The sequence below is a fragment of the Portunus trituberculatus genome, chromosome 44, assembly GCF_017591435.1.
Source record: "Portunus trituberculatus isolate SZX2019 chromosome 44, ASM1759143v1, whole genome shotgun sequence".
NCBI lineage: Eukaryota > Metazoa > Arthropoda > Malacostraca > Decapoda > Portunidae > Portunus > Portunus trituberculatus.
The window spans coordinates 3,033,054-3,061,011 of record NC_059298.1 but is presented as its reverse complement, the minus strand read 5'-3'; the positions used below and the strand labels follow the sequence as shown (position 1 = coordinate 3,061,011).

The 27,958-nt window shown below is 47.6% G+C and overlaps 1 protein-coding gene across 1 annotated transcript in view; it reads left to right on the top strand.

Moving 5' to 3' along the window:
• The first annotated feature begins 561 nt into the window (after positions 1-561).
• LOC123518706 (unconventional myosin-IXb-like) overlaps positions 562-27,958 on the top strand; it is a 104,239-nt gene continuing 76,842 nt past the window's right edge. The window contains 1 exon segment of the mRNA XM_045279704.1: positions 562-1,302. Coding sequence (XP_045135639.1) covers positions 1,212-1,302 — 91 coding nt within the window. The 5' untranslated portion in view covers positions 562-1,211.

Genomic DNA, 27,958 nt, shown 5'->3' with positions numbered 1-27,958 from the left:
CTTGGTATGGGGGTGTCGTCCTTCCATCGCCCCTCCTCAAGACCCATAGCCCCGTGCCGATGCTGGGAGGAGTTCAGGCCATCAGGGGGTGACAAGATGGCCAGATTACAACCTTGATTTATTTCTCTCTCTGAGCTGCAGTGAGTTGGGAAATGGGTTACAGGCGGAGCTGTGGCCTGTGCTCAGTGTGGGCGTGGGTGTGGACCTGGCATATCTAGGAAGCCAAGAATGTAGGGACCGGGACACGGGGTGGTCAGATGCCCCCGAGGATGGTAGCTTGGTCGTGTTATTCTGTATGCGGCGCCCATTCCTCCCACCGTCATCTCTACGGGAGGGTACCTGGCGCAGAGATGCCATGTACTGTTTTTTTCCTTAGTAGAGTGTCGGGAAGATTACTCTTACGGAACACTGAAAGTGACTTATGTGTAACTGACAGTAAACTTTAATATTAGTTCTCATTGTTAAGTTGTTGCGAATGGAAATAACAAGCGGATGTTAATGTTTCCCGATATATAAACTGAGTGGATGCTTTCCCTACGAACCAATGAGCGCGTGGCTGGGAGACCACGTGACCGGGCCGGTCATGGTGCTGCCCTCTGTGTTCATGTGCGGCGGCTGGGAGGCTGTTGTTCACCTGGATTAGTGGTGAGGTGAACAGTGAGCAAGATGGAGAGACGCAGAGTCGTTCACACTCGCGATGATTCAGGAAATTCCTAGTGGCCTGTCAATACTGTAGAGCGACAGAGTGTGACGCCTGCGTGCGGAGATGCGGCAGCGTCGGAAGGAGGTTCTGCTCCAGGAGGGATTTTGTACAATGATGCCCATTCCGTGCCATATGTAACACTAGTTGTGTACCCGGAGGTGAAATTGTGTGTTCGTGTCAACAGTGGTAAAGTTGACAGTCGTGTGTGCCATACAGTGCTGGCGGGTAAACCGGACAGCCGACGTGGGGTGGTCGAGGTAGTGAGCGGCGAGTGTCTGGTTCCGGCGAGATGAGCAGCCCAGCGGCCAGACGGTAGTAGTGGGCATAACCAGCTCACTGACAAATAGCTACTGAAGCCCCGTCTGGCCAGCTCAGCGGCCTGGGCGCACCACAGACCCAAGCCTCAGTCTCGACCCATGTGTGAGGAACCCTATCCCGAGCTGCCCTATGATCCAAGGTGGCTACCGCGCGCTCCACTGGGGCAGCCGACCCGACACCGCCCGTTAGGATGGCAACTCTAGGGCTCTCAAAAGTCTTCATTCTTGATAAGTACTTTACGGAGCTACAAAAATTCTGGGAAACTGAGAAGAAACTACAAGGTAAGACACGTTGACGACATTAGGTACCTTAGTGTACCATTATGTTCTTGATGAATGACTTCTTTTTTACTTGAGGTAGAGAGGAGGATCTTGGCCACTGAGGCGGGCTGCTTCACGAGCATCATGATTGACAACCACTTATTACGAACTCCTGAAACTACCGTAAGCCCGGTAGCCCAGCTCCTGCTTCTTTGCCTTCTTTGCTTAAAGAAAAAAAACTTGTTTAAGGAGCATGTTTTCTTCATAATTTACGATCATTAGTCTTTGTACAAACACTGTAGGATTGTATATTTCCTAGAATGTTATTAAATCGCACTGCATTACATGGCCTCTTAGTCTATATCTGTGAGAAACACCTTCCTTATCCGTGAGTTTGACAACAACCTTGAGAGACGGCAGTCAAGGTGGGATCTTTCTTCTTACATCACCCTCGTGGGAATATCTGTCCAAATGTTTCCACGCTCGTTTCACTGACTGTGGGTCCCGACCGCCCTTGAGGACTCTCGGCTTCCTTGAATGACAGTGAAACATTTAATTACTATGGCCCTGAAACCCGCCCTCACCACTACTCAGGACACTGACAGCAGCACATCTATGATTTTCCTTGACCTCGTGGTTCTCGCGAGGGACGTTTCCTTTAGCAGCGGAAGTGCTAGAACGCAGAGAGTAAAGGAGGACGAGTGTGGAACAGTGGGGTCGTGGTCCTTCCTGACACGTGTGGGGTCTGGTTTCTTGTGCAAAGGCGAGTCAAGGAGCGACTCCGAATTTTAAATAAGTTAATATTATTCCTGGTGTAGAGCAAATAAAGCGTAAAGCGGATGATGTGTAGCAGTGAACTCTTACGGGTAACTGGACCTCGCAATATCGTATAGTTGTCAGATGAGTGAACGAAGAGTGAAGAGAAGACAGGGCAGGCAGTGTGCGTCTCCGAGGCAGATAGCACAGATGTTTTGGGATTACTACTTATGTACTGTTGAGGTTTCTCAATCGTCAAAGCTGAGAGATACCTTTATAAACCATCATTGAAATCTCTGAATGTGATTTCTTTCGATAGAAGTTATATATTGTAATAGTTATGAATTCTGAGTGAACGGATAGAAGGTAAATCATAAGCTGTAACGCCAAGTATGACAAAGTAAATGACATGCTCTTTCGCATCATTGTATTGCTGGAGATGTTGCCGAGTTTGTGATCCCAATATTTCCTTATCTATGATGGGCCGTACGTATGATACGTTTAACGTTCTTAAAGAAAGATTTTACTGCTTTAGAATAAATTGTGAGGGGTGTTTTTTACGATGTGTGTGTATCTTACTGCGTAGAAGCACTTGTGTGCGTGAGTACATGCATGCTTGTCTCTTGTAGTCGTGGGGAAATATAAAAAGAAGGCATGGTGGGCTAAGAAGTAGCGACGCAGTTATCCACACTTGCAGACTAAGACTTGCCCAAAAGATGTCTAGTTCATATTCTTGGGGGAAAAGAAAGCAGTGATACCTTGCTGTCTACAATCAGAAATTTTTCGCATGAATTGTCAAGAGGAGGCAACCTGAAACCTGTGCTTGGATGCAACTCAAGTTGAATCGTTGTGACGCGGCTCGTGAAGGTTCATCGCCTGCTACTGTCACAGGGACTAGTGCGGTGGAGGTGGTGGTAGGGCTGTTTTTCACCCTGACGCTGCCACTGCTGGGCGAGAAAGCTGACCAGAGAGCACCAGAAAATCATTCAGTATTTACGTCACAACTCTTTGTATTTGAATGTCATTGATCATTCTCTTGTTTGACTAAAGTTGTGCCTGCGGTTCACTTGCGAGTTATCATACTATTTACTATAAAGAATAACCACTGTGTACAGTTTCTAATCCCCAGGCGGTAGTTTTAGTAGGTGTTTATGTTATGGGAACCGTGTAAGGCGTGCTTGGGTTGGTCAGTAGTGGGTTAATGTTCTTTCTCCTGCCTGGCTCAACACCTACCTCCGGGTAGACATAAGTGAGTACCGTTCAAGCCCCCGCCCCCCATTCTCTCTCTCTCTCTCTCTCTCTCTCTCTCTCTCTCTCTCTCTCTCTCTCTCTCTCTCTCTCTCTCTCTCTCTCTTACACACGTACTATTTCATACAAGACGGTGGAGGAATTCTGTTCCTCTCTCAAACTTGTTTAAAAAATTCTGTTTTCATTTTTCTGTCAGTTGCTTTCTTTTAGGTTTCGTTGATATTACCTTAGTATTTCTTGCTTCATTCTTACTTGATTTTTTTTGTCCAAGCTTATACTTTCTAAGTTCATACTGTGTTGATATCTGTAAAACCACTTTTTATATATACCTCTGAGAACTTCGTTATTGAGTTTCATTATGATGCCATTTAATTAGGTATACTTTATTTGTAATTTGTCAGCCGGTACTTGACATTGATTACTCTAGCTTTTTTATTTATTTTTATTTTTTCTTCTCTCTCTTGCCCATTTAAGTGTCCTGCAGCTCATCCCACTTAAGATTCCATTGCTCGGCGCGGTATGTGAACTAACTAGTCCCTCGTGTTCTTTTTGGCTTCTCTTCAACACTTGGTCCTTCTTTTTGTCTTCCAGGAAACACGTTATGTCCACAGAACATTTTTACTTGTGTTTCTGACTAAGCTGCTCGTTTGGCCCTTGGCGTGTTTCTGACTGAGGCTCCGTCACCGCCCCCTTGCCTTGCCTTGCCTTGCCTCGCCTCGCCTCGCCTCGCTTTACCTCCGCCTCGTTGCTCATCTAGTCCGCCACTTGCCTCACCTCTTTCCAGCCAGTTAGTGCGTCGTCTCCCCCTCTCAATCCACAGGTGTTCTTAATCTCCCCTCCTTCGCTCCACCCACTTTGTACCTCCTCCCAGCCCTCCATGCCTCTCTCAGCTGATGCGTCCCCATCTCACACGTTGAACTGGTACGCCCCTTCCCCCCGTGCCCCGTCTCCCTCCGCCCACCCAGTTAGTGTTCCTCTTCTTCACCTCAGCCATCAGACTGCCTCCCTCCCCTCCACATCTCGTCCAGCTGATCTCTACTCTCCCCCCCCCCACTACCAGCCCCTCCATCCACTCCACCTCCAGCTGGTTCTGTTCCCTCTGATCCATGCAGCTGATTCTGTTTTTCTCCCTCATTACTCGTTCACTTCTTACTCTTCCTCCTTCATTCGTGCACGCCTCTCTCCTGTTCTTGGTTCTTCGTCCGATAGTTACTCGTACTATTCCACTAGCCTGACCTTGCTCTCGGTGAACGTCCCACGGTGGTTCATTACGTCATCCTGGAAAATGAAGCTTGACGTGCTCCAGTGTGTCCCGTCCACCTGTTTGGCTCAATCCCCCACCTGAGCTTGATCCTCGCCGCCCGCTGCTCCGAGCCACGACAGGACGCGACTCGTACTGCTGGTGTTCGCTTGGCTAACTGGCGGTCAGCGAGGAAGTGCAGGGATTAGCATCGCGCGCGCGCGCGCGTGTGTGTGTGTGTGTGTGCTCTGGTTCATCCACACTTCGACTCATTCGTGCAAAGACTGGATCTATGCCGCAGGCCTAGGTGGTCCGGACACTTAGAGCGAGCACGCACACACACACACACACACACACACACACACACACACACACACACACACTTTTTTCAGCTGTAAGACTGCAATTTAAATGAACTAAACTAATGATAATAATAATAACGGTAGTAGTAATAATAATAATGATAATAATAACAATAATAATAATAATAATAATAATAATAATAATAATAATAATAATAATAACCAACAATAATGACAATAATTGTTACAATAGTAATGATAATAGTAATAGTAATAATGATAATGATAACAATAATAATAATAATAATAATAATAATAATAATAATAATGATAATATTATTATTATTATTATCATTATTCTCAATATTCTCATTATCATTATTACTATTATTACACACACACACACACACACACACACACACACACACACACACATGAGGAAGGTGTGTGTGTGTGTGTGTGTGTGTGTGTGTGTGTGGCTCGGAAATCCATCCAACCAACAAACCATCTTCCTGGAAAAAAGAAAACATTAATTGTTGCTCAAAATCACCAATAGCTAATGTTCGGGGACTCGCCAGGAGAGGAACTTATACGGGCAGTGAGCGTCGAGATGTTGAAGATACGATAATGGTGGGACGTTAGCGTCCTGGCCGCGGGTCCTCCTCCTCCAGCCGGCGATGGGTCTTGGGGCTGCGAAGTTTGAGTTATGCGCGTACAAACCATCAACGTCTTGGCTACACCATGATGGAAGGAGGAAACCGGCTCTGTGTACCCGGTTTGTCTGCCTGTGGTGTGTGTGTGTGTGTGTGTGTGTGTGTGTGTGTGTGTGTGTGTGTGTGTGTGTGTATGTACTTCTGGAAAGTTAATACGGTTTTGTATACATATATACACGTAGGTACATTTAAATCTACATGCTGTGTTCCATCTGTGGGCCGGTAGTGGTGTATGCCTTGGCCAGTAAACATTGCGGACAAGAATATGAGGATGCATCATAGCTCTTCACCTCACAATGGCGCACGCTGTGTCGGGAGGAAAATCTGCCCACTAAGTAATGGCAGAATCACTTGGGTTTCTTTTCCTTATCGTAATATTACGTCACCTTATCTTACATTTACATTCATGAGAAGTCTCCATTCTCCTACACCGCAATCTTCACATTCAGCTTTACAATCTATATCGTGAGCTGTAATATCGTAAATGCCTCTTCATTATTCCAAATTTGTCTCGCGTTATATTCAGTTTTGAGATGCTGGAGCAGCTTACTAGCAATTTAGAATTGATCTCGTGCTACACTCGGAGAAGAGAAGCAAAAAGTCAGCAAGCTTCTCATACTTTGGTCACGTCTCGTAATTTTACTTCATGCTGTCAAAATAAGAGTTATTTGTTATGCGAGGATATCGGTGCTTAGGAATAACGAGGGAAGGATCTTGAAGAATGAAAAAATATGTAACTTTTACGGCGAGACCAAAGGAAATTTAACCTCATTGGTTATACAAAGTGTTCTTTAAAGTATTTCTGTTGTGGTATTCTCACGAGTGCACGGCAGACCTAGGAGACTGTGCACCTCCCTTGAAGCGAGAAGCATTATACATTGCTAATTATACGAGATATTATTTACGTTGCATTGTTTTAGTGTGAATACAATGGCTGCTGAGGTGCGGTCAAGAATTAGTATTCCCTGCGAGGGCCACGTAGTGGCGCGCTGCCCCTCGAGACGAACTGCTCACTTCCTGTCTTAATGTGCTAACTAACGGGAAGTAGGGATAGCGTGTCAGCAGAGAGGAATGTTACAGCACTGTTTATCTGCCTCCTGTACTTCATTGGAGTGGACCAACCTGCGGGAATGAAAAGCTGACGTACGTGAAGTAAAGCATCTTACATGGGATTTTATTTGAACTACCAGTGTTTGTGTAATGTATTTGTATATTATATGCATGGTTGCATTGAGCATCAGTGAAGCTGGTGGTTAGTGGGTAACACCACATGCACACTTCCATACCTGGTGTTAGTTTATACGTATTGTGGATACGGTCGGGGACCACCCGTAAGGTTAGCCATGGCCAGCCAGGTCTGGGCTGCCGTACTGCATCAGATGAGTTGCTCTCCCTGGATTTCTTTCTCGCTTGACGCCCTTTGAGCGTTCCCTGAGTGGATGCTGACCGGCGCCGCCAAGGGTCAACACTCGCTGAGTCCTGAGTGCTGTCGTGGCAACGTGAAGTGGCTCGTCGAGGGCCAGTGCGCCACACGGATCCGCCCCGCAGCCAGCCGCCATCCAGCCCAGGAGTTTCGTGGGCCAGGCAGAGGCTGGAGTGTGTTGGAGCAGTGCCGCGAGCCACTCAGAGGCAGAGGAATGTCAATGATGTAATGACTGGGTTCCTTCTGCTCCTCCCTCACGGTATCTCGGTCTCCTTTCCCTCTACCTCCTTCCCTCCCTTGTTGCACCTCCCTCCCTTCCTTCCCCGTTGTACGCACTTCATTTCCTTACCTACTTCTTTTCTTTCCTCATTGCACATCTTGTTTTTGTCGCCACTCCTATACTCATAGATCCATCCCTATACCGCACATTCCCCCCACGCCTCTCTCTCTCTCTCTCTCTCTCTCTCTCTCTCTCTCTCTCTCTCTCTCTCTCTCTCTCTCTCTCTCTCTCTCTGCACAATACTTTTTCAACATCAGATTACCTCCTCCTCCCTCCATGGTGTGTATTACCTTACGCACACTATGTCCTCCTCCTCCTCCTCCTCCTCCTCCTCCTCCTGCCTGCCTGCCTGCCTTCCATCAGCTTACCTCCTCGATCGTTCCTGCATTCATCCTTGAGTGTTTACATCTTTTCATTCTCTTGTGTGTTACTTGCAACATCCTCTCAGCCCCCGACCATCTTTCCTCTCCCATTTTCTTTGCAACATTAATTCTTTCCCATACTCTGTTCAGCCAGGGAGACAATAAACGGTAGCACATTTATTGTATTTTCTACGGGTTCACCGATTACTCAACACAGATCAAGAACAGCAAAAACAGCAACAGAAACAGCATCTTCCTTCCCTAAACCTGCCCGACCCTCCTTTCCCTCGCCATGCACCGTGAGACTGACGGACCAGATAATTCCAGGTTCCACACCGGTTATTAGCTCAGCGTCTTCGAATACCTTGGTGTTTATCTGTCGGACGTATTCATATGAGCAGGGCAGGTGTTGATGTTCTGCCTGATAAGAGGGAGGACGACGGCAGTTAGGGTATTTCAGTGTAAAGTTATCAGACGAGGCTCAGGCGGTGAAGATCTTGTTAGCTCTGTACTTCACTTGCATTATCAGGGCGTTGTGTGATTATAATTAGTTACCAAGGCATGCCAGTTCTCTGTGACTTCAGGGCGTCCCTAACACGTCGGGTATTCCTTTTGCTCTCCGGCTGGGATTGATGCACGTATGACTGAAGGTGTCGATCTCTCAAGCCAGTGGAAGGGTGATTTGAAGATATTTTTTTGCCACGTTGCAAAGGTCTTCATAGTTCACAGCACGTTAATATTCCATTGGGCCAGCTGTGTGGATATTATGAATGACTAAAGGTATCATTTCTCAAGTCAATAGAAGGATGAATTGAAGATGCTGCCTCACACCAGCAGGTCCTCATGCGTTGCCAAGCGGGAGTCCAGTATAGGCCTAAAGGAAAGTCCCGCAAGGGCTGTAAGGGGGAATGTGGCTGAAGGATCAGGCTGGGTGGTGGCTGTCACTCAGGCCGACCACGATGAAGACTCCCTCATTACAGCTTTAGACAATGACGAATTAGAAAACGAGAGGCAGAGCTCACATGGCGCTACACTACCTAACCCACACGCTCAAGTTGGACACTCCGTTCAATCTTTCAGCAGCGGGAGGCAAGATTCGTCCCTATAGTCTTGTATGCACAGCCTTACAGGCTCCACCAGATTACAGACTCCATCACCAAGGTGCTTATTCATATACCTACTGCTGCTGCTGTTGCTGCTGCCTGCTGAGTATTTCAAGTAGGGAGAGAGAGAGAGAGAGAGAGAGAGAGAGAGAGAGAGAGAGAGAGAGAGAGAGAGAGAGAGAGAGAGAGAGAGAGAGAGAGAGAGAGAGAGAGAGAAATTTAAGGATGTCAGTTTGATAGAATGATGAAAGTCGGAGGAGGAATACAGAATGAAGTACGGAAGGAAAGAGAAAGACGCACAATACAGCGTGTAGAAGCTTTGATGGTGAGCACAGCGCACTCTTGGTATATGAATGGAGAGAGAGAGAGAGAGAGAGAGAGAGAGAGAGAGAGAGAGAGAGGGGATGGAGGAGAGCTAAAGATGAAAACCGGATTCAGTGTGAAAGAAAAGACAGGACCCCTTGATGAGACTTGCCCCCCCCCTCACCCTCTCTCTCTCTCTCTCTCTCTCTCTCTCTCTCTCTCTCTCTCTCTCTCTCTCTCTTTCTCTCTGCTTGAAAATCAATTCTTTTCATGACATGAGGGGAGAGGTGCTTCACGAGGCGAGGCAGCAATGATCAGTGTCTTGTCTCTTGGTACGTACACATCAGTAATACGTTCTCACTCTCGAGCCTCAGACCGCGACAAAAGGACACCACAATCATTCCAATTCGCCGAGAAAGGGAGTGAGTGATTCCTTTTGGTCCGCGAGATTTGAAGAGCCACGAAGAGCCAGTTCTCTGCTTAAAGGACTGTTGATCGCTCCCAATAGCGGTTTATGTTGGTTTCCTCTTGTGTTGGTCTGCCCAGTGTCGTAGCTTTTCTTAAGGAACGAGACGTGAAGGCATAGACAGGACGAGACTGAATGAAGATGCTCCAGAGGGTGAGTGGCCGTGAGGAAGGAGAAGAAAGATGAGGGAGCAAAAATGATGGTGGTGGGCGGTGGAGGTTATGGTGGTTAATGATGGTTGTCTGCTGGGTTGAGCCTTGTAAGGTAGAGGAACGTCCCCGCGGACATCTTAAAGACCCGGGTCCCCTGCTAACGAATAAAAGGAAGGAGAATCGCCGGGAACCTCTTGTGATGGGTGGACGGAGCTCAGAGCAAGAAGGACATAGATTAGGTGTTGGTCGTCAAACATCTGTGTCTCTCTAGTCACGATGCCCCCCTGCCGCCCTCCCTTCCGTCGCCCCTCCTTCCCCATCCCTCCCTTCCTACTTTGCCACCTCCGCCTCTTGCCAGACGTCCCTCCCACACTTCCAGTCTACCTGAACACCAGGTTTAGGTTCGCGTCCTTCTCTCGCATGTTATCTGACGTTGAGGAAAGAACGATACCGATGATTTTCACTACGTAGGAAGTCTGACGTTTTTGTTTTGAAGCGCCAGAAAATCGATGCTTAAGAACACGATTCATGTCCCTAATGTGATATAAACGAAAAGGCTGAGTCACGCTCTAAAGTCTAAACCACCATGAAAGCCTGGAGTGTTGGCAGGGGCGCCCGCCACCTTGTCTCACCGGGCCAGCTCACTCATCAGCCTGCTATGACTGGCACGACTGACTTGTTGCTTGACTTGTCATCATGTCATTCTTTGAGCATGTTGGGTTTTGTTTTCTTGGTTTTATCACCCAATCTTCCTGTAATGTTCAACTTGATTGTGACATGACTGTACAACAGACCCGTTGTATTGTTAACCTACAAACAACAAATGTACATTCTTTTAATCCATGAATTGTAAATATTCTTTTTAAAATTTCAAAAACTTACATTTTAGTGGCTACATTTGTGTCCTGGAAACCAAGTAATGCACATACCTAACATTTAAAGCGAATAAAATTGAAGGAAGTTAAACATACAGAACACACTATGGACCATGAGATGAGGCATTAGAAGGCGCAGAATGACTAACGTTTAAGTCTACTAGCACTTCAAAGCTGGGGTCGTTCCCGCCCCTGAATACATCGCTACACCCAGACGGCCACGCAAAGTATACACCGCCACTCTCCTTATTTTTCAGTATCTGCTCACCTGCAATTTTCATTATTCATCTTCAGTCACCTTCATTATCCTTCCGTGTGGTTATTTTATCCTTATGAAGAAGTGTACCATTTGTCTCTGTTCTTACGTACTTCACTTCTGGTTCCTTACACTACTTGTTGCTCCCTCACTCATTCCTCCTCCATCTGGTCCCTCACATTTGTGTGTCCCTCACAGTGCTGTCTGGCCTCTCTGGGGGTGATGGTTCCTGTTGCTTGTGTAGTCTTCCCACACTGACTGACTCTATCTTCTGTCCTACGCTGCTGGCTCCTCACACTCTTCATCTCACTCCTCTATTGAACATGCATACAAAAAGACTGTTTTCAGCCTTCGGTTCTACTTCCTGCCTTTTCAAATTGATTTTTATAAGCTAGAATGAAAAGATAGGAAGAGTTGGGTGCAAGGAAAATAGTTACTAGAATTTAATCATCGAAAGACTGGGAATGCTAAGAGATGCATTGGAGATGGACTGCAGAGTGAGACGCACTGAGGTGTCATCTCAAACCTCCTTGGATGAGTGTAGCGTGTGTTGCCTGGTGCCTACCTGGTGTGGTAGTTGCTGGTCGTGTCAACATTAGCGTGTACTATAAAACCTGTCATGCCCTCCAGATGCCTGCATGCCTCTCTTGTCTTCAGAGTTTGCAGACCTCACCTCTACTCTCTTCGAGACGGGTATGAGACATTTGCACATGCTTAAAATTTGTGTTTGATGATGCTGCTGACGAGCCCGCGCTTCAGTTTGGCCTTTTATTAACACTTCAAATACCTCAAAGTGAAGCCGCATCTTGGAGTTCAGTGGCAGATAGCTCTCTGAGTCTGCAAACTGGTCTTCAAGGCGAACGCTGCTGTTAAACATATTATCTGCTATGAAGCTCCACCACTTATCCCCCAAAAATTCATGTGCAGCCGTTAATTCACCACATTTTTCTCACTTGTGGTGCATAGAGCGGCTCCCTTTAATGTACTCTGTCGCTTAAAGCAGCGTCCATAAATTCGTACCCTTGTGGCGGGCTGCGCACCACGGGCTGTAGTGCTGGCAGGCTCTCCGTCACCACCCAGATGGGGACAACGCGTCAACTCCCCCTGGCTGAATTATTGACCTTCTCTTCATTTTGATTTATCTCTAGGTATTGTTTATTTATGTCTTTAGAACGCTGGACAAAATTTATGGTATAATGATGACCCTGGGTTATGAGATGCCTTAAATACCTGAGCTGATTATTATTGGTAATGATAATGATTGCACATTTAAGGTCTTTACTTACATGTGTTGTTCAGGCTGGACGAGTTGTAAGCTTGTTACTGTTTATACCATGCATGGATCCGCCTATAAGAAATGTATCTGGTGGTCACACACACACACACACACACACACACACACACACACACACACACACACACACACACACACACACACACACACACACACACACACACACACACACACACACACACACACACACACACAGTGATAGATAAATTGCTAAACAAATGAGACAAAAGGTGCAATCATTCGCCTCAGTCACCCAAGAGAATACGTTTTCTTCACAATTCGTCACAGAGTGGCTGCTGCGCTTGCCTCAGTCTCCCTGCCTGCTTGCCCGCACAACCTGCCTGCCTGCACGTGCCATGAGAAAGCGGGCAATACAGGATTTATTTTGATAATTACCGAAACCAACCCGAAATTCTTGGATATGAAATCACTTCATGTTCATTCCCGCCACTAATGACACGTATTGTTGCCGCGGCCGCCTGTCCCTTGCGGCCCCGCCACCATTATCTTGCTCGGACTTGTTCTGCAGCAACGCCTGCCCTTGGGGAAGTGGCTGCTGGTCGTCCGCCCGTCCGCACACCCACCCGCATGCTACCCAGGCCGCCCACTTTCTTACCTGCCTTTCCAACCCCATCCACCCATCTCCCTACCCACCCACCCATCTCCCTACCCACCCACCCACCTATCGTCTTATTTGCCCTCCCTCTCACAACCCAACCTGACCATGCATACCCGCTAGCCGGTCAGTCAGTCAGCCAGTCGCTCCCTCTAACTCCCGTCAAGCTGCAGCCTCAGGAGCTTTACCTGTAAGTAATTCATGATATCCAATGGAGTGAAAGTGAATGGAGTCTTGCTTGCCATATGCTTGCAGTGGTTCGCTGGACAGAATAATCCAGGGATTTTACTTGTTGTGACAAGGAGGGAGAATCGTGTTTCCAAAAATGATCTCACACGTAACCTCACACTTCTGAATAGTGATACCTATATACTTCATTCATCTTCTTATACTGTATAATTCACTTCCACTTGTCTAATCACGTTTTAGCTTTTCTCTGGGTACTACCTCCACAACACTTAAGCACATCACGTAACCCCCATTCTAATCAGTTGGGTGTTTATATTTACATTCTTCATAATGGCAAAATGTTTTAACTCCTCGTATATGTATGTACCCTGCGTAAGGAATTTCAGTAGAACGGTCTGTTGTTTTTATTTGAAAGTGTTACTCATCACAGTTTGCAGTTCCTGTTTTTTGTTCTTTCCGGATAGACTCATTGGCAGTGGGTCATAATTTTCTTTTTTAAATATTTGTTTTTCTTCACAGCTTTCTCTCTCTCTCTCTCTCTCTCTCTCTCTCTCTCTCTCTCTCTCTGTGCCCGTCTATATAAACAATTAAATGCCAAAGATGTAGCTGGACACGCAATCTTCACTGCGTTCCTGCACTTGTCTGAGTCGAAGGGGACGAAGTGTCTCTTCTTGTTCTGCTCTTGTTTGTCCTCTCGCCCCCAGGGACCTCCTTCCTTCGGTCTGATCTACTATTCACGGCGCGTGGCAACAAAGATGAGAGAAGGTAATGGCCACGCCAAGATGGGCCAGGGCTGTGTGCCCCTGGTCAGACACGGGTGTGCAAGGCCTCAATAATGAAACAACAGTAACCCATCTGCGGATGTGTCTTACGCGTTCAACACGTGCTTCCTTCATATCACTGCCTTATTGTGATGGCTGCTTTGTCCCCCCCTGACTGCGCGGCACTTGCTGGTCAGGTGCTACGCCTCTGAGTTTTCAGTCTCTCGTTGATGCTTGTAGACAGATGTCCCTTTCACTGGGCAACGAGCTGTGGATTCCTGAAAATACTGTAAGGTTGATATGGTTATGTCATGTTGCTTATTTTACGTACTATTGCATTTTAACTTTCAATGTGTTCTTTCCATAGTGCCAGAATCCTGACTGTTGGTTTTCCTGCATATTATATCCTTGTCAGAAAACTAAACTGTAGAATGAACGTTGTCTGTTTTATCTGTATCTGGTATCCTCTCTCTCTCTCTCTCTCTCTCTCTCTCTCTCTCTCTCTCTCTCTCTCTCTCTCTCTCTCTCTCTCTCTCTCTCTCTCTCTCTCTCTCTCTCTCTCTCTCTCTCTCTCTCTCTCTCTCTCTCTCTCTCTCTCTTTCCACAAAGCAGACCACAAACACTGTCCTGTCTGACATTTCCCATAGTCTCCAAAGCAGCCGTGGTGTTTGACTTCACTATTTTCGAGTCAGGCTGAAATAAGTAAGCAAATGAAATGACCGAGTCCTGTGTATTTTGGCAACTCTCCTAGACTCAGGCCGTCTCAAGGAACACCGTCATGCAAGGAAATGCTGAAAAAGAAAACCAAACGCAAAATCATTCATACTTTCCTGGAAAATGTACGTAATTAATTCAAATTTGCCTTTGTGAACCCTCAAACTTGTCTGGGGTGGAAGAGGTTTATGGTCCCGTGGTGGTGGGAACAAGACGCATCACTGCAGTTCTTGGAGTCGAAAAACCTCCACAGGCGAGGGAGGGATGCATGCGAGACGCGAGCGACCTGCGAGTAGAGGCTGGATGGGAGAAGGTCAGAGGGTCGGCGAGCAAATACTTCGGGAAGAAAATATTTTGGAGATGGTGCTGGGGCTCAGATTAGCACAATTTACCAGATGAAAAAAAGGTCATTTGGTTGTTAGGAGAGATGATTGCATTTGTCCATCACACACAAACACCAAACGATGGTTTCCTTTTAGGCTTTCAAACTCCGTGGTGTACGTACAGTCGTCAAGTGGCTTCTTCCTCCCTCCCTTACCCTCTTCACCTCTCTGCTCCCTCTCCTCGCCCTCCTCTCTCCTTCCCCTTTCCTCTTGTCTCATCTTTCCCTCTTCTCCCTCCCGCGTCTTCTCGTCCAGACAAGGGAGATACGAGTTTTTCTTCGATTCGTGACTCTGCCTGAGAGAGAGAGAGAGAGAGAGAGAGAGAGAGAGAGAGAGAGAGAGAGAGAGAGAGAGAGATTCAGACAGATGGACAGACAGAAAAAGACAGATAAAGGGAAGAGGAGGGACAGAGGCAAGAGGTGGGGAAAGAAGCGCGTTGCTATCCTTTGCGCCAAGATCCATGTCTGTATTGGTGACAATTTGTATCCAGTGAGAGAAAAAGAGGTGGCAGACAGGGCTTGACCGATCCACGTCCTTGTATCCCATGCCGGTGGACCCTCCCAGACGCCACTCGCTGTGCTCTCCTCTGTATCTGCTGCACCGTCTCTCAAGGTCTCAAGTTTTCTCCCATTGTTTGGTCGCCTCTGGAGGACATCAAGAGAAGGGAGAGGGACCATGAGTGGAGTCTTGACGCTTTAAGGGAAGCTAGCAGGTCCACCCAACAGGTTAGCCTCATTGAAATTATAATGAGGGGCTGCGCGTACAGAATTCTGTGTCATCCACGTGAGGGTTTGGAACTACGTAACAACGATTTACTGTGATAAGACGTCTCGGCCACCTGCACAGGGAGTGGCTCTACTGTCAGGGGCGTGGCGCGAGGAGGACACACGCCTAGAGGAGACTCTCATTCTGAATTCATAATGGTATTTGAGAAGAACTGTGTGTGTGTGTGTGTGTGTGTGTGTGTGTGTGTGTGTGTGTGTGTGTGTGTGTGTGTAGGTGGGTGGGGTGGGTGGGTAGACGGTCGGGCGTGCGTGCATGTGTGCGTCCATTGCAGGCGTGTGAGTAGAATGGCAATTAATGTATCTCTAGCCTGAAGGTTCCAGGTACATCTGCTTTGGCTGGTGGCTGCGTTGTGGCAGGGCGGAGAAGGCGTTGTAGATCCCGTGATTAGATGCAGCAGCTATCTCAGCGGTGCTCGAGGGAGTCTTGTGAACAGTTGTAAGGTCGCGGCTCCTGAAGAGGTTACAGAAGCTTGGTCAGATTGGTGGTGTTTTGGCGGTGTGCGGGACGGCAGTAGGGTGTGTGTGTGTGTGTGTGTGTGTGTGCGTGAGAGAGAGAGAGAGAGAGAGAGAGAGAGAGAGAGAGAGAGAGAGAGAGAGAGAGAGAGAGAGAATGACTGACTGACTGACTGACCATGGTGCTTACAGAAGTTGGAGGTGGAGGGAGAAGGCATAGTGTGGAAGAGGTGGTCGTACTTGGAGTCGTAGTCAGAACGAGAGTTGAGGGAGGCTCTGTGGAGGATGGGAGGTGAGGCGCTGGAGTTCGAAACCAGACACCAAGTTGGTTTGATGGGTTTATTACGAACAACAGCTGGGCGTGCGAACAGCAGGCCGCTAGCTCGTGCCGGAACGGGGGGGCAGGACGTGGCTACACTGTGGGAAAGGCAGGGCAGGAGGTAGGACCCCGTGGGGAAGGGGGGAAGGAACGCATTTATCTATCTGTAAGCGAACGTGATGTTATTACGACCACAAATTTGACCACTCCAAAGGGTGATGGTGGGATTTACCGCGTGTCAAAGTGGGCTTCACGCTGAATAGGTTTTCATAAGTAGTATATACGTAACTGGAGGTGGCGGGAATGTTGATGAATGAAGCACACGCATAACACTCGTGAGGGAAGGAAACAGTGTTGGTAGTGGAATGTGGCTCTGGAGAACGTCATTGTTGCACGTTTTGTAAAATGAATGATGACGTTATTTTGTTTCTCTCTCTCTCTCTCTCTCTCTCTCTCTCTCTCTCTCTCTCTCTCTCTCTCTCTCTCTCTCTCTCTCTCTCTCTCTCTCTCTCTCTCTTCCATTCTCCCCTCCATGGATCATCTTAACGGATGTGGTGTAACCGTAGTAGTAGTAGTAATAGTAGTAGTAGTAGTAGTAGTAGTAGTAGTAGTAGTAGTAGTAGTAGTAGTAGCAGTAGTAGTAACAGTAGTAGTAGCAGCACTAGTAGTTGTCATTGCTGTGGTTGGCGGAAGAGAATGTGATGACGCAAATGGTGCAGTAACTTATAGTGGTGATAGTGTAATGATTATACAACAATAGTAAGATTATGAATGATGATAGGGTGGGTGTGATGGCGCCCGTGGAAGTGATGGTGATTTAAGCGTGTAAATAATGGCGTCCGGGTTGTGTGAGGAATGTTATGCCATCGATCGTGTCTCAGGAAAAAATGAGCAATCTATATCTGCTCTCTCTCTCTCTCTCTCTCTCTCTCTCTCTCTCTCTCTCTCTCTCTCTCTCTTGGGTAACGTAATTTCTCTACTCTATTGATGGCTTGGCTCAACTTTCTCTCCACAACTAAAGTTAATGAGCGGTGGTCGTCCCTCGCAGGTTGCCAGCATGACGGTGGCTGCGTCCACACAACCAACACTTGGCATGACGCAAATACAGTCATGAATCTGTTACTATCAATTAATAACAGATTTGGTTGCCTGTGACGGTAGGTGGGGTGTGGTGGCCTGCAGCAGATGACTGAGGCGGGAGGAGGAGGAGGAGGAGGAGGAGGAGGAGGAGGAGGAGGAGGAGGAGGAGGAGGAAGGAAAGGTGAACCTGATCCCCGAGTGGCGGCCGAAGGAGCCTCGGGGCCGGACGTCGCGAGAAGTCGCCGCCTTATACGGATGAGGAGAGAGAAAGCCGCGTCCCTCTCCATCGCTGTCTCCGTCCGGCCACTCGGCTACCACACCGCGGGGACAGCCATCAGCAACTAGTGATGTGACGCGGCGGGGATGGACGACATGGGGCCTTGCTTGGCCTGGCATGTCATTACTCTTTTTCACTTATAATCTGCTGTATCTACCTGGACGACGCAGTGATGTGCTGCTGTTGCTGGCGAGGACCCAGAAGTGACCTTGTGATGGGAGTACAAGTGTCACGAAGAGGGAGAGAAGAGGCTGAGGCATGAGGGGCCAGATGTACTCGGAGCCCCTCGCCCCTCGCGCCGGAAGTTGATCATTTTACTTGGGGCAGGAAGGGGCACACGCTTGCCCTCACATGCCGTTTACCCCCCAACATTCGTCTGCATTCTTTTCCTTCTCTCCTGCTCCTCGGGCGTATTGTCTGTCACTTGTACCGGTTTTTATGCTGGGCAGAGGCCATCAGTGCCCCTGGCGGCAGCGAGGGACGTGCCTTCTGCCCCAGCACGGCCAGCACACTCGCTCCTTGCCCACGTGATGACAACAGCCCCCCAGCGACATCCGAGGTGCTGCACAATAAAGCGGTGTTGCACAGTGGGCTGACTGAATCCTCCTAGCATATAGCAGTTTTCCCGACAATCTTGATCACATTGCAAAGGAACGGTTATGGTGGTCTGTCGTGCTAAGAATTTGTCAAACGTCTTTGTCTTTGTCCACCAGAACACAGTGCTAGCACGTTCACCATGGATCCAGTAGTGAATGAGGTGGAGAACGTGAAACATGTAGACTATTGTATATATATTTTGGATAAACTGTGGCGTGACCTCTTAGTATCTGAATGACTGAGATTGTTGCAGTCTCAGGAACCGAAGAAGAAACTAGGTTTGTCAGTTACGTGTGAGCAGGACCGATAACGACATCTGCAGCAGTTTAATGAGGAAATCGAGCGAGATAATGTCTACTTCCGATGCTTTCATCAGCTTCGAGAAATACGTAATAATGTCGTAGCCCCCAAGATGTATTCCTAGTCAGACTGCATTCCTAGTGCAATATTCATATATATATATATATATATATATATATATATATATATATATATATATATATATATATATATATATATATATATATATATATATATATATATATATATAAAGATGTTTGATTTATTGTTAGGAATTTCAGTTTACTGTCTAACTTTATTGATTTATTAATGTAACTTGAAATCATTATTGCAAAATTTAAATTACAAAACACTCTTTCTTGTAGCAATAAAGAATACTACGAGTACTTGCGACTGTATTAAAACTTTCGCTTGTAAAAAACTGCCAGCGCACCGGGAAGATTTGGCTCAGTAGTCACACTGTCCTTGGTCTGCTTCCTCCATAAACACTCCTGCCACTCTCAAGCTTTTCTTTTTTTTCTTTTTTTTTCATCCCTAACTAACCCTGTCCTTTACCACCTCGCAGGTAACTTGTAGTCTGCATCCAACTTAGTATATCACTGCTCTTCCTCCTCTACAGATTACTCCTACTCCCAGTTATAGTCTCCATCCGTCAGTCTGGTTAGATCTCAGCGTTACATTCATCATTGCTATTTACTCTTGACAACAACGACTCTGGCTTTTTTGGCTTCCAGCTACTCATATTTTGCTCTTGTGCTTCTATTTATATGATTATTTCAGGAATTACCTTATGAACGAAGTATAGCCTTTAGCAACTTCTTTACCTTTCTGTTGCTCTTTCTTGCTTATTTGGGCTCGATACGTTTTCCTTCTATTGATTTTCCTGTATTGCAAATTGTAAGACCGCTTGGAAGTGTTTTGCTTCATAGATATTCTACGTTGGTGAAAGTTTTGTGTTATTTGAGAGAGAGAGAGAGAGAGAGAGAGAGAGAGAGAGAGAGAGAGAGAGAGAGAGCCTATTCAGCATCAGACTTCCGGTACTTAGGATGATCTTTGAGGCAAGTTTAAAGTCTTTTGACCCAAAGCCTCTATTCTTAAAGTTGTCTCCTCCCAAGGTCTTCCCCTTCCACATTCATCTTTCTCTTTTCCTTGGTTTTCCCCTCTTCCTCTCTCTTCATCCGCTTTTTCTTTCCTTTTCTTTCTCTTTTGTGGCTTCCTTTCTTTTTTTTTCAAGTCGTCCTTCTTTTTCCCTTCTTTTAGCTTCCAATCACTTTTTTCCTTGCCATGTTTGCTCTGTTGTGTTCCTTCTATGTTACTCTTTTCCTCAACACTTCCATGGGTATCCTTATATTCTCTCTCACTGTTTACTTCTGTTTGTCCTCTCCAATTCCCTTTCCAACAATCGTCTTTCTCTGGTGATTTCTCTTACTCCTCCCTCCTTCCCTCCCTCCCTCCTCTTCTGCCTTCTACCCTCCCTCTTCCTTGACTCCATTTGCCCTATTTACATTCACACTCCAGTGTCCCATCCTTCTTGGAACCTCGATCGCTTTGGGGACGGCGCTTCACTTTGTAGTTAGGCTCATATTGTCAAACACTTCTGTGCTTCACCTCACTATTTCAAAAAGCTTTATTCCAATTTACACGAGATTTTATTAGGTTTACTGTTCTAGAGGCAGAGTGGCAAGATTTCTACATTATTATCTGGAGAAACCCTCTTGAAAACTCTGCTAATCATTTCTGTGGCCTTGAAAATAGTCGTGGTCGTGGAGAGAGAGCAAAGCGTTTCTGAATGCAGGCCTTACTCTCATAACACATGTCTCTTCTCGCCTTGAGCATACTCACATATTTCTTTTATATCCTGAACTTCCTCTGCTGGCCGTGAGTTACGAAAGGAAAGATAGGTTATCGGTGATGCGACATGAATAGACTGCACCGAGCCAAGAGCGTCATATTAGCATAAGCTTGAACTCCTGTTGGTGTGAGGGACTCCTGCCTAACGCTCTTGTGTAGTTTGAGCTTATCAGGCAAAAACACATTTAACCTTCTCATTCCGCCGGCCATCAGCTCACCCCTGCCACCCCAGCCTGGGTATGACAAGGCTGAATCTCGAGATATATAAAAGCCAGACTCTGAGCCAGCAGCCATAAGTTGAGGGCAGCGCTCCTTCGCCATCACCGCCATAATCGGTCCATACAGGTGACGAGGCACGCCGGGGATAGCCTCTTAGAAACCGACCAAGTGGAGTGTTGTCCGAGAGGCGAGAGCCGGGTGTGGGCGAGGTGTGTGGGAGGAGTCTCTTGGGCCATACAAAGCGCCGCGCACGAGGGTTCCCCACACCACAGCACATTCAATAATTCTCACAGCGAGGAACTCTGATACCGTCGTCTCAGCTTTGCGTATCCTCTTAAAAGACGCTCCCCGTTGGAACTCGCCCTCCGAGGCTGCAACGAGCGGGAATCATTTCCAGGCGAACGTACCCAGTCGACACGATAGTCACACCATGATGGGGTATATAATTATCTGGCGGAGAACGGCCCGCGTTTACGATGGGGACACTGGCCGAGGACTGAGCTGTCCCTCCCTCTCGGTCCATGGACACTCAGGGCCACTGCTAGTCAGCTGCGAGCCTCGCCTCCCAATGTGCTGTGTGGAAAGAGTATTCGTGCGCGGCTCGGCAATTATCACAGCAATATAAATGTTGTGATTGTTATCTTCAGAGTGTTTTTTTTTTGTAGTGGCTCTAAAAGTATTACCTGTTTCATTTATTTGGTATTAGCGTGTTAGGTATCGTGCAGGTTTTCCTGAGCTTATTCTTGTCTTTTGTTGATAAAGCAATCATGGTCAGTGCAGACGCGACTTCTGACTAATGCCACTTTTGTATTGCGTCTGTTACACGTGGTTATGGTGGTCACTCACAACTCCTCTGCACCAAGCCACCAACACCAACACTCGCCGTGGAGGAGAGGTGGGTAGTGGCGGTGTCTGGCGGGAGGCGGGACCGGCCCATGTGGGTAACCAGAGTGGATTCCGAGGTTCACTTCAGACAGGGAAAATTAGTACCCGAGCCTCGGGACACACGGCGGTCCGACCCTTTAGGCCTACACTGGTCCTCTCTACTCCAATCCTGACAGTCATTCTCTCTCTCTCTCTCTCTCTCTCTCTCTCTCTCTCTCTCTCTCTCTCTCTCTCTCTCTCTCTCTCTCTCTCTCTCTCTCTCTCTCTCTCTCTCTCTCTCTCTCTAACACACACACACACACACATCTCTGAGATTTTGATTAGTCTTGTGCTTACATTTCATTATTTAATTTTGTTGATTTTTTATTCCGCCGTCTATTTCCACATCAGTGCATGACTGGGATGGTAGTGTGTGTGTGTGTGTGTGTGTGTGTGTGTGTGTGTGTGTGTGTGTGTGTGTGTGTGTGTATGTGTGGTGTGGGAGTGGGCCTCGGCGGGCGGGACCAAGAGAAACCTTTCCCCAATATTTTTGTTTGGACGTCTTGTGGTCGACGGGTAATGTTGTGGTGTGCGAAAAGACCATCTTCGTTAACCTTTGTTATTATATTGTTTTCGTCTTCCATCTATTTACATTTTCTTTCTTGCTTTTCGTTTCGTGGCTCACCTTTTTCTTCTTTACTTTTCGCCTCGTCCGTTAGTGGGCTCAGCTGTTCATGGTGAGATTTCCCTGGCGTTTCTTCACAAACAACAATGCCTCACTGAGAAATACATTTGATACCTCGCTTCTTGTGTAGTGTGATTACGGCTTAATGTTGAGCAGCGCAGGAGTGAGGAGAATATAGGGCGAGCAGGTTTGTGAGGCGGAGAGGCACGCTACTCGCCAAGGTAACATCTCGAAATGGCGTCTTATCGTAATGTATCTTACGAGCTTGGTGGGCAGTGGTGCGCTAGTGGAGGATGTTGTAGTGATGATCCCACAAATGCCAGGAGGAGTAGGAGGATGAACGCCTGTGATGAGCATTCTTTATTGTCTTTAATTGCGCGGTGTGTTGGGGTGAATGATACGTCAGGAAGGACGCCAGGTTCGGCAGGGCGAGGGAGCCTTGTGGAAGTAGAGCCTTGTGTCGCATCGTTTTGCATCCCAGCCCGGCCTGTGTTGTGATGTTCCCGCTTTTCTTCGTCCTCCACAGCGTCTCTGCACCACGCTGTACCAGGATCGCACCAAGCCACAGCATCGCCACACCCTGTTACATCACAGCCCAGTTACCTCAGCCTACGCCAAATCACTCCTAAACACCCTTACAAGTCCCGCTACAGAGCCCTGCACAGCATTTACATCAAAAGGCCATAATTCCACACGTTAACCAGCCGCGCCACTATACTCAAACATCTCACTATACCATAACACCACACTTCCCACTGTTGTGCGTCCCTTACACCTTCTCTACACTCTCATACAAAGCAACACAACGCACGCCATGCCGCACAACACAACAAACCACAAGACACACGGCCATTGAACACTGGCTAGACAGGTCCCAGGTGCTGCCGGAACTGGTGTGAGAGGTGCAGCAGCGACGGTGAAAGTTCTCACGGCACTATGCTATTAGCTGAAGCTGGTCGGCCATCCTGTGGTGCGAGTAGGGGCAGGAGGGGGGACGGGGTGAAGAAGGGACGCTGGTTTGTGTGGGAGGATGAACAGTGCTCGAGGAGGAGAGTATAGAGGAGAGGATCACTTCGCAATTCAGGAGAGGAAGAGAAAAACGAGGAATGGGTCAAGGGAGGCTGAGACTAACTGTACACCGGGAGGAGGAGGATGGAGCGAGGGTGCGGAGGAATGGAACACGAGTGAAGGAAAAGAATAAGGGATCCATGAGAAGCGAGCAGTGCGAGAGAAAAATAAACGGGGTAGGAAAAAAAAGTAGGAGAGGGAGGGGGAAGTGACTGCTTGCTTGGGAGGAGGAGGAGGAAAAAGTAAATGTGCTGTAAAAGAAAATATTTCTCGGCGAATTTAATGCAGAAAAGTCATCGTTGGCTTTTCGAAGGTTTGGTGGGTGGAAGGATATTAAGAGGAGATATTATTAAGAAGGGAGCACCGGTGATAAATAAAGACACGGGGAAGAACAAAGGATTTTAGGAGGAGGGAGCTAACAGGTGAGGCCACACGCACGGCAGGTTAAGGTGTGACCGGCAGGAGGGGACGGAAGCGGCCAGACCTCCTGACGTAAGCGGTCGTGAGTGTCGAGGCAGGTTGTGGGGGCTGACCAGGAGGGAGTAATTGTGCTAGTGATGGTTGTGGTGGTAGTGATAGAATGGCGATCGTAGTAGTATTGATAGTAGTGGTATGGGCGGTAGTGGTGTTGTGGTGGTGAGCAAAGCGGCAGTTATTTGGGTGAGTGTGGAGGTAGTGGTGTGAGCAAAATAAAGAGTAAAGATCATCTATTATAAGAACATGGTGGGGAGGCACAATGACTCGAGGAGAGGCTGGCAGGAAGGACTGGGTGCGCCAGGTGTGTGTCTAGCAGTATCCTTTCCATATTACATTACTTTTTCTTCTTCCACCACCACCACCACCACCACCAGCACCACCACCAACAGCGCGCCTCGAGCATCCACGAGCTCCACTCCCCAAGTCTGCTGAGGCCTGTCAGGAGATCCATTTGCATCCTGCCTACTCGATCATTGGCCATCTGGATTATCCAAATCTATCACCTTGGAGAGGTCTTGTTTTCTGCACTTTACGCCTTGGCATTCGTTGCAAGCTTATCGTTCACAGACGTATGTTAGATGCTAGTTATCTCCTGGCGTTCAAGTTTTTGTTCTCTGTCGTTATTACTTATTACTTCATTTGGCAACACTTTGAGGAGCTCCATTAAAGCCGTGCCACAGATACGTGATCAGTCTGCGTCTCTTCATACTTGCATAATATCGCATTCTTCTTTCTTGGCAAGTACATTAGTAATTAAAGAGAGTCGTTGTAGATCTTTGCATGAGTATAAACATTTTTTTTCCCCCGATGAGAGAAATGAGGGAAGGTTTATGTTAGTATATTTCCTGGTGCGGAAAGGAGCAGACTCGCAACTCACCCCGCCTCACGTGTGCGTCAGGCCGATGGACAAAGGCAAGTTGCTCACTCAGGCAATGCTTCTTGCACAGTCACGAGCGTGTACACATACATCCTTGCACCTCTAGATGTACACACACACACACACACACACACACACACACACACACACACACACACACACACACACACACACACACACACACACACACACACACACGCCAAAGAAATATATCGGAGTGGCAGGATCGACTTTGCATGCGGCGAAGAACTGCAGTGACGGGCGAGGACGGCAACGCGGCAAAGCCCATTATTTTGCGACGTGCCGATTGGGAGGTGAGGGGATCAGCGGGCCGCGTGATCGATATTCCCGTTAATTAGCGGTGTCCAGAGTAATCGCACATTCACATCTCCCCGCGCCCCGCCATCCATCAGGCCGCCGCTGTATCTCAGGATCACGAGATTATCAAAGGGAGAAATTATAGTGATTTTCTCGGTAGTCCGGCAAGGCACGCTCACATTCATGCTCCAGGGAAAGACGCGGGAGCAGCACGAGAGAGGAGACTTCTGTACGCTGCTGCCTAACATCTAATAAAGTGACACACACACACACACACACACACACACACACACACACACACACACACACACACACACACACACACACACACACACACACACACACACACACACACACACACAGCAAAGTGGAGTTCAGGTTGGCAGTGTGCATGGAGTGTCCTGCCGCACGTATATGGCTTAAAGTGTCTGTCGATGAAAGGGAGATTTTCTACGTACATTCAAGTTTACCTACCTCTGGCATTTCCTTAAAGTATTTCTGGTGTCGCTAGTTGTATTGATCCATCGCTCCTATCACAACTACCACTGAACCATGAACGTTAAAATACTTAGCTCACAATGATGAAGTACCACCAGATGAACTGCAGTGTGTATGTCAACTGTCTGAGGGAAGCGAAGTGGTGGAGGTAAAAGATAGGATATTGAATGACTATTAACCTTAGTCTAGGAGGTAACCATCGAGGAGAGAGGAGAAGAACAGTGTATGGAAAGGAGGGAGAGGGTAAGGCAGAGAGAGCAAGGTGGTGGAGGTGAAAAAAGAAAAGAAAAAAAGTGCCTTAGTTTGGTTTAGATAGCCTTTGATGTGACTCTTCCCTCTTGCCATAATTATCGCTTTGGTTTTTGACTTGCAATGTTCTTTTCCGACTCCCTCACCTTCAGTCTTGCTTCAGTACACGATTCGCTTCCTTCCCTTCCCCTTCTACTGTTTTTTCGAGCGTATCCAACTTTTTTTTTCTTTTTTACATCGTTAATGAAATTGTTAATCCTTCCTCCATGTTTTCATTCTATCCGATCAGTCTTTCCTTTGGCCCTCCGGTGACGTCTGGTGCTACTTGGCTGCTGCTGGGGGGACGGCTTCAAGGACTGGCCAAGACGAGGTTATCTTTTACTTCATTACTCTCTCTCTCTCTCTCTCTCTCTCTCTCTCTCTCTCTCTCTCTCTCTCTCTCTCTCTCTCTCTCTCTCTCTCACACACACACATGCACACACACACACACACACACACATACACACGGTCCTACTGAGTTCATGACGATGGGCAGGATAGAGAAGCCTGACAAATAAGTAGCGTGAGGCGAGGGAGAGAAACAAATCGTCATTTAAGTCTTTCCTTTCAATTTGCTTCGGGAGTCAAGAGGAAAACATCAAAGGAGAATTACTCGAGAGAAAGCGCGTGTGAGTAATCATGTCATGTGAGTTAATCCGTGACTGGATACAATTTTGTCCACTAGTAATTTAGTCGTCAATGCTGCCACGCGGTGCTATTATATACCAATAAAGAGGCTGAGAGAGAGAGAGAGAGAGAGAGAGAGAGAGAGAGAGAGAGAGAGAGAGAGAGAGAGTTTCTCTGATGACCTCACATCTTACCAAGAAGCAGGACCTCCAAGAGTAGTGATGGACTGGACGTGTGTGTGTGTGTGTGTGTGTGTGTGTGTGTGTGTGTGTGTGTGTGTGTGTGTGTGTGTGTGTGCGTGCGTGTGCGTGTGCGCGCGCGGGCTCTTGTTTTCGGTCCATTGCACCAATGTCTCACTTGAAATGGTCTTGGCAAGATCCTGTGCCCTACATTAATGTCAAGGAGTGGAGGGTTCTGTAAACCTGACTCTGTTGCACACACAAACACAGGCAGCGCCGCGCCACGCATCAGGGAGTGTGGAGAGGCCGTGATGCGGTAACTGCAGCTATCCGTCGGCCACTGCTCCTTGATGGCCGAAACAGAGACAAGCCATTACCGTAGCGCCCATTTTTTGCGGCTGTTAGGTCGAGGCAGGAGGCCGGGAGGACGGGGTGTAGCGGCGCCGCTGGTCCTCTCGAGTATTGTGTTAGCAAGGCTGCAGGTGATGGTTGTGGCCAGGATAATGGCTGCTGGCCGGACACACCCCTGTCATTACAGGGACCCCTGTCAACCTTCCGGCCGGCCGCTGCCCCTCGCCAGGTACACAGGACGACCACCTGAACATGCCCCGCGCTTCGCCTTCTCCTGCTTTGTATGCGGTCTGATATTGCTGTGGGTTTCTCTAATGGCATTCCTTTCTTTTATGTATAGTATATAGCGTCTATCTCTTTTGTACCTTAATTACAAATCAACGTTTTACCTGTGTTAAGCTGACCGGATACTGTGTACTGCATACTGAATTGCAGTTTACTAGATGAAAGATGAAGAAGCAACACGAATCAAAATTTTACGCCGTGATTTCTGAAAAGACTCATTATGAGGCGGCTTTTCCACGTTTCACAAGACGCTGAGAATAGCCTCGGACCGTCTTGGGCCGCAGCGGCCGTGTGCAGAACCAGGAACCTAACCAAGCCGCGCTTATCCTTCACGTCAAGATTATGTTAAGCGAGTTGGCGGACCCCTGAATCCAGCACCGCCCTGCCAGGATGACCATAATGGAAATAAGGATGCGGCTGTTTTTTCTTCTTTTGAAAGACTTATGCAATTATCCAGTATATTACCTCATCAAACTCCTGCCGTTAGGATTTATATTATACCTGCACTACTAATGCGCTCTGGACGCTGTTGTTTGCCAGTGAAAATGTGTCATAAAATCTTGAAGTGAATATTGACTAGGCCTGAATGAGGTGTCGAGCGGTAGTGTAGACAAGTGGAAAATATGGTGGTGGTGGTGGTGGTGGTGGTAGTAGAGGTGGCGGCAGCGAGGCACGGAAGAGTGATGGTGAGGCTGACAGTGAGAGAGTCGGCGGTCTGCGGAACTAAAGAGACTCATCCTTGTGTATTGGCCGGGAACTTCCTGATAGAAGTGGCCTTAAACCTGCTGGGATGGTTCCACCCTGCCACCTATACACCTATTCTCGCATCCAATCATCTCCCTC